This window comes from Erpetoichthys calabaricus, chromosome 16 (assembly GCF_900747795.2).
Source record: "Erpetoichthys calabaricus chromosome 16, fErpCal1.3, whole genome shotgun sequence".
Classification (NCBI taxonomy): domain Eukaryota; kingdom Metazoa; phylum Chordata; class Cladistia; order Polypteriformes; family Polypteridae; genus Erpetoichthys; species Erpetoichthys calabaricus.
This window is the reverse complement of record NC_041409.2, coordinates 83977869-83985595: the sequence shown is the minus strand read 5'-3', so window position 1 is coordinate 83985595 and position 7727 is coordinate 83977869. Positions and strand designations below refer to the sequence as shown.

At 42.2% G+C, this 7727-nt stretch overlaps 1 protein-coding gene across 2 annotated transcripts in view; it reads right to left on the bottom strand.

The window, feature by feature from the left end:
* Positions 1-463: 463 nt before the first annotated feature.
* The window catches only part of smek1 (SMEK homolog 1, suppressor of mek1 (Dictyostelium)), a 74191-nt gene continuing 66927 nt past the window's right edge, over positions 464-7727 (bottom strand). For both annotated transcript variants that reach the window (XM_028821831.2, XM_028821832.2), the window contains exon 15: positions 464-1559. In XM_028821831.2, the coding sequence (XP_028677664.1) occupies positions 1434-1559 (126 nt within the window). In that variant the 3' untranslated portion in view covers positions 464-1433. The remainder of the gene's footprint in view (positions 1560-7727) is intronic.

Sequence of the window (7727 nt, the reverse complement as noted above, 5' to 3'; positions counted from 1 at the left end):
TAAGCAGAAATCCATGGATTCAAATATCCAGAGAGTGTAGAAAAGAGTAGAGTATGCTTTATAATGATGTTATGAGTTTCGGGAGTTCTCACCTCTCCAATCCAAATCTTCAGAATTACTTCGGACCACTTGACAGCCATGTGCAAATGCAGATCTTGAAGTCTGGCAAGAAAAGTCAAGTTATAGCCTGGTAAACTGCACTGCACCAGACCAGGACACACAAGTCTTCTTTGGCAACATAACTTTTACTATTTAAAAAGAAAAAAAAAAAAAAAAGTATATAATATATATCATATTTACACACACAAATTCACAACTGAAATCCAAGACAAGCTCAACTTGAATAAGGCACCTTCAGCGGTGTCTTTCCTAAATTTAAGAACATGGCCATATGCCACAATGCCAGCACACTTGTAGGAGTTAAAATGCTTGGGAAACACTTCACTTAAAATATTGTGTAACATTAGAATTTAACAGTGCTGTTTTATTGTAATGGACGGCATTTGACAACTTGTAAAGTTCAATATAAAATATTCAGTCACAAAAATGTATTGCTACTGGATGCAGTTTAGTTACCCATTACACCTGAATTCACTGCATCTTGGTGCAAGGAAACAAAAATACAATGCAGGTAACCAGCACAACAATAAAATTATATTACAAAGATTTTTTTCTTCCTTTTTTAATGGTCCCAAATATATTCAACAACTAAGTGTACACTCAAGGGAAAATGAAAAACAAAGATATGACACAAAATGATCACATCTAGAATTCCACTCAATCTTTAATCAAGAAGGGATCATAAATTTCCAAAATTTGCAGTTTTAAAGGGCAAAATGGGTAGAATAAAATGGGGGACTTTTTAGCTCTTCCCCCAATGAAGGTTTTAAAAACCTGTTCTAGTGTACTTTAAAACATCCAGAACATGTTCTACTTAAAGGCAGGTCTCTTCATATCAAGAAACTGCTGGCTTTTCTGGGAAGAATTCTTGCTGAACAGCCTCTTCTTCCAAAGTCTCTATCTGGTCCAAGAGAAAGTTATCTTTCCTGACTGGAGACATCCTGGTGCTGAATGTGCTGCCCATTGGGCTTTGCTGTTTTGTCCATCCCTGAGAAAGGGGCAAGGTGTGGTCCGAACCCGTAAGTTCATGAGCATCAGTCTTTTTCCCCTTAATTGTTTAGCTGATTTATCTGCAAATATATATATTTATATATATATTTATATAGATTCATATACTTCTCTCCTCTTTCCTCAGATTGGCACTTGATCAGCAGAATTCCTTGTGGTTATACTAGATCCGTGTCTTATTAGGCTCTCCAGCTCCCTCACTGAAAGTGGTGGACTTGGTTCTCGATTACTGTGGTTTGTACTTCTTCCAAAGCGAAAGATAACTGAAGTGGGCAAAGACCCACATGCTAGTGCAGGAGGGGCAGTTACGACCCCAGCCTAGATTTTTTTGACAGAGGTGGGCCTTCCTCCTTGCTTTCTACTTCCTCCTCCTCCTCCTCCTCCTCCTCTTCATCATCATCAGGGTAATCAACCAGCCCAACAAGGCCCCCCTGAAACAGAAGAGATTTGATCAAAACATCAATGACACTAGCTGTGAAAATAGAGAGAGTAGTACAACTGTGTCTAAGAGCATTAAAGGAAACGTGAAGCAGCAATTCCATTTACAGTGCCCTCAATAATGTTTGCGTCTTTGTCCCGTTTTCCTTAATTTATTCATCTGCTTCACAGTTTAAAATTACAAATCAAAGAATTCAGATGTGATTAAATTGCACATTGCAGACTAAGAATTTGGGCACATTTTGGTAGAAACACTTCTTATACATGGTCCACCCATTTCACGGCATTTATTGATTATTTAGTATTCAGTTCAGTCTATTGTCATACATTTCCACCATTAAATCCCATTGGCAACCAGTATTGTAAACTCTGTTCTGAGAAGACAAATGTTTCAAAGTAAGGTTGTCAGCATGGTGCTGGGGAGCAGCAGCATGTTACATGTTAAGATTGTGTAAGAAAACAATCCATGCTACCTGTACATGACAATAATGTCCCTAAAAACCTGTAACATGTTTACAATACTGTATATATGCATAATAAAAAATCCAGTAACTGCAACTGGACAGAGAAATTACAAAGAACTCCATTACCACTAACTCAGAGCTACAGTCAGGTAACTGGGACAGGGTGCAAAAATGTATGAAGCAAGCAAGTTATGCCTTAAGATACTTCTCTATGTACATATCCACCCTGTTCTCACTACTCAGACAGACATGGTAATGCTGATGGTTCTTTCAAGAGGGCCCTTGCCAAAACGATATGCTGAAACACACGAAGTGCCAAGACAGTTAAACTATTAGCTGATCACTTTGAGCAAGAATCCTTAGATGCCAATCTGGAAGAACATTTAAAAAACACACACACATTGTGTTGTCCAAAATATTTTAAGCATGTCATGGAAGGACAGCCTGGTGGGGTTAATGAGTTATGAGCCTTCAACACACATGTATTAGAATTATCAGTTGAGCATGGATGTGTTTTTCTGGGAAGAGTAGTGTTACCAGAGGAATTAACATAAAAAAAATTGTACTAAAGCAGCTAAACCAAAGGGCAACAAAGAATAGTGAAGGTCTCAGGCCAGGTTTATACTTGACGCGATGCATCTGTTTATACTTGTGCACGTACTTTACGTAAATCTGGAAGATTTCACCAGGTGGCAGTGCGAGATATCATTACTGTCAGAAAACATTCAGCTTCATGGTGTTGGAATTTAATGGATGTTTCAGGCAATTCACGAGGACATCTTTCCACAATACCTCTGAAAAGGATGTTAAATGATTACATCCATCAATCCGGGGATGTACCCATTCTAGCCAGCATTAGGCACGAGAAAGAAACAAAATTCCTGGACGGGGCATCAACTCATCACAAGGTGAACACAAGCATACACATACATGAATGTCATTTTAGTGTCACCAAATCCCCAAACATTCATGTCTTTGGAAAGAAACCGGAGGACACTGTGGAAACCCACCAGTAAAACATGCAAACTCCAGGCAGGGAACACAAGGGACGTGACTCCCTGCGAGGCAGCAGCGATACCACTCTGCCACTGTGCTACCCCAACATGTGTAATTATTATCAGTATTCATTATTTAAATGAAGTTAACGACTCATCTGTAAAATGTAACATACATTAATGCATTTCATCATGAAAATGGCATCAAGTATAAATCTAAGGATTCTAAATGTGCAGAGAGCTAGAATATCATAAATGTATTCTGTGTATGGCGATTGCTGCTGTCAGTTCAGGAGGAAGCCCCAGAAGCACGTAGCGATTAACAACTGGGTTGGTTTTAACTCTTTTAGGGCGGATGTCGACTTTTGTCGACAGGAGGGGTTGAAGGCGAATGTCGACAAAAGTCGACATCCAGGGATAGGGGGAGACAATCAGCTGTTAATGGCGACAAATCTCACTGTCACGTCACAGGCATTCCCTCTGTGCTTGGAGGAATGCTAGACTCGTTGACTCGGCAAATAAACATTGCGTGTGCGTGAGTTGCGAAATGTAAACAATGGCAAGATGGCACCGACATGTGAAAAGGCAGCGAAGCAAGTGCAGAAAAGAAAACACTCGGCAAACGATGTTTTGCGCATTATCGCGGAGTCGGACTTTTGATTTTTCAGAATCGGACTTTATTGGCAGTGATCAGGAGATCGAGCAAGAGAGTTAGAAGCAGGCATCAGCTGATCAGACACCAGCCGATGCCGCGCCAGCGGATCTGCTGCCAGTTGAGTGCCTTCGCGCAGCCGATGCATCTACGGCAAGGTTCGCATGGGATAAATACACAGACACTGATCCGTTGAGAGTTTACCGGAGTTTACAAGATGGCATGGCTTGCTGTTGGACACGACAGATCACCAGCTGCTGAACTACTTCAGGCTGCTCTCTCCTGATGCTGCTTTTCAGCTACTGTCAGACGAGACAAACAGGTAGGCAGAGATTTTTTTTGAATCGCGGGCTGCGTTTGCATCGCATTCTCGTTTTTCAAAGTGGAAACCCACAACGAAAGACGAGATGAAGCGCGCTGTGGCATTACAAATAGAGATGGGACAGAACTGGTGATATAACTTCAGGCAGCATTGGTCCAAACGTGTTTTGTCCCCTGGTGGCTTAGGTACGTGCTGCTGCAAAGTTTTATTCACTTCTGTAATAAACAGAAGCAAATCCCATGGGGTGAGCCAGGCTATAATGCCATACATAAAGTTCATAAAGTTTCAGAAGATGAAGAGGTGACAATGCGGTTTTCATGCAGGCAGAAAACTTGGTGGCAGTGGCATGGCACGATGGCAAATGGGTGACTTGTCTCTCTACAGTACACACTAACAATATATGTTAGAAAGTGCAGCAACAGACAATTGAAAAATAGGCATCAAAGCAACACATATTGTAAGGAGTGCAATGTGGCAATGACTGAAATTGGCTGCTTTGAGCGAGATCAGACTTTGCTGTGTAAAATGTATGTGATATGTATGTGAAATCATAGAGTATGCAGGCTCATACAACATGCAAGACAGTAACATTTGTCAAAAGTAAATATTTTTTGTTGATTTGATGTGTTAAACAATTGCTTTGTGTTCTTTTTTAAAAATGTTAGTTTTTGGAAAAATATTCAGCCCTGGGAGAAAAGAAACAAAAAAAAATTTAGCCCTAAGAGAGTTAAGAGGACGATTACAATGGTCTACTTTAATGATAAAATAAACTACGAGGTTAAAGTGGACATTATATTATATATATATATATATATATATATTATATATATATATATATATATATATATATATATATATATTATATATATATATATATATATATATATACATACAGTAATCCCTCCTCCATCGCGGGGGTTGCGTTCCAGAGCCACCCGCGAAATAAGAAAATCCGCGAAGTAGAAACCATATGTTTATATGGTTATTTTTATATTGTCATGCTTGGGTCACAGATTTGCGCAGAAACACAGGAGGTTGTAGAGAGACAGGAACGTTATTCAAACACTGCAAACAAACATTTGTCTCTTTTTCAAAAGTTTAAACTGTGCTCCATGACAAGACAGAGATGACAGTTCAGTCTCACAATTAAAAGAATGCAAACATATGTTCCTCTTCAAAGGAGCAAACAAATCAATAGTGCTGTTTGGCTTTTAAGTATGCGAAGCACCACGGCACAAAGCTGCTGAAGGCGGCAGCTCACACCTCCTCCGTCAGGAGCAGAGAGAGAGAGAGAGAGAGAGAGAAAAGAATCAATACGTGCCCTTCGTGCTTTTAAGTATGCGAAGCACCGTTCAGCATGTCGTTTCAGGAAGCAGCTGCAGCTGCACAAAAGATAGCAAAGTGAAGATAATCTTTCAGCATTTTTAGACGAGCGTCCGTATCGTCTAGGTGTGCGAACAGCCCCCCTGCTCACACCCCCCCTACGTCAGCGCAAGAGAGAGAGAGAGAAAGTAAGTTGGGTAGCTTCTCAGCCATCTGCCAATTGCGTCCCTTGTATGAAATCAACTGGGCAAACCAACTGAGGAAGCATGTACCAGAAATTAAAAGACCCATTGTCCGCAGAAACCCGCGAAGCAGCGAAAAAATCCGCGATATATATTTAAATATGCATACATATAAAATCCGCGATGGAGTGAAGCTGCGAAAGGCGAAGCGCGAGGGATTACTGTATATATATATATATATATATATATATAAAAATTCACTAAGTCCATGGCAAGCAAGACGCACGCAAGACACAGCCACGCCCACCACCAATTCACTAAGTAGCCGACCATGGCACGTAAGAGAGACCAGACCATGGCAAGCAAGACGTACGCAAGACAGAGCCACGCCCGCCAACTCACAGTTCACTAAGCAGCAGACCATGGCACATAAGACAGAGACCAGACCATGGCAAGCAAGACGCATGCAAGTCCATGGCAAACAAGACACACGCAAGACAGAGCCATGCCCGCCAACTCACAGAGCCTCGCCCACCAACTCTAACCCTCCTCCCGAGTCCACCCTTGGTCTCAAGGCACGTAGCACCTCAAACACCGCCTCAGTCGCTTTCGTCTCTGCTACAGTCCACATGCATCTCTGAGCCACGTTGACTTCATTGTTCTTTTTGGTTCCGGCTTCTTTTCTATATATAATCCACCAAGTCGCCCGACCATGGGATACGCACCCACCCAAGACCGAGCCCCGCCCACCAACTCTATCCCTCCTCCCCGAGGCATGCGCACTTCCTGCTCATGTGCTCGCCCCCAACTCCTCACCCGAGTCGCTTTCATCTGTGTAGGCACGCAAGAGAGCCACACACACACTGGCACGCGAGAGAGAGCCACACACACACACAGGCGCAAGAGAGAGCACCACACACACATTGAAAACTGGTTTTGGCAGATACAGTCATGGACAATTGTATGTTGCTCTCTCCAGAGTTCTCTCTTTTCATTCACTCACAGTCGTATCCTCAAACCCACCTCATTTGAACAACTGTGTCGTTCAGGAAGTGTTCACCCATCAATACATAATTATGCGGCATATGGTACGCCGCGGGTTGGCTAGTTGAGATTAAAGCTGAAATTTCCACTTTCATCACAAAACAGAACTTTTCACCATGCCCTCAATTTTTTTTCTGTGTGGCTGAAATAAGCTGCCGTACATTCTGATGTTTTTGTGAAGGTGCAAATAAATAAAGTCAGCACAGAAGATGGTATGCGAGACTTTTAAAATGTATCGAGTCATTACAATGGGGAATATGCAACACTTGAATATAAAAAGCACCACAAATGCATTTGCTTGTCAGCATTTTGCTTCACCACATCGAACCATTCATCAAACATCGAATCACACATCTCAATCCCGGAGGATCTGCATAGCGGCTTTCTGTCACTTGTAGTTAGTAAACAGAGACTCTGACATCACATTCCGACTTTTATCACACTGTGACCCCCGACTTTTTGCTGGTACTGCAACTCACCCACGCATCGTATTCATGAAGTGTGCACATTCTGAGCGTGAAGTATAAACAAGCCCTAAGTCCTTGCATGAAAATACATATGGTCAACAATGCTCATTGAAGATACTGGCCAGGTTTGTAAATCTTGTAAGTAGTATTTAGCAGGTTCCTAAAGTGATATTAGGGCAGCACGGTGGCACAGTGGTATGGCTGCAGCCTCGCACTAAGGAAATCCTGCGTTTGCTTCCCGGGTCCTCCCTGCATGGAGTTTGCATGTTCTCCCCTTGTCTGCGTGGGTTTCCTCCGTGTGCTCCAGTTTCCTCCCACAGTCCAAGGACATGCAGGTTAGGGGCATTGGAGATCCTAAATTGTCCCTTGGTGTGTGGGTGTGTGCCCTGCAATGGGCTAGTGCCCTGCCTGGGGATTTGTTCCTGCCTTGCGCCCAGTGTTGGCTGGGATTGGCTCCAGTAGACATTATCGAGGCAGTTTGGCAGAGACAGAAATAAGAAAAAGACAGCAAGTAATCCCAGAGTCTGCAATGGAACAAGAGGCTTGGAACAACTTACCAAGCGAGTACATTCATAAACTGCATGCATTTATAGCTAGAAGAATTGCTGCCGTTTTTTTAAGGCAAAGGGGTGGTGGTCTCACCAGATATTACATTTTTTTCTGCTTACTTCACATTCTAGGAAATCAGCTGCTCAATAAAAATACCACTTGG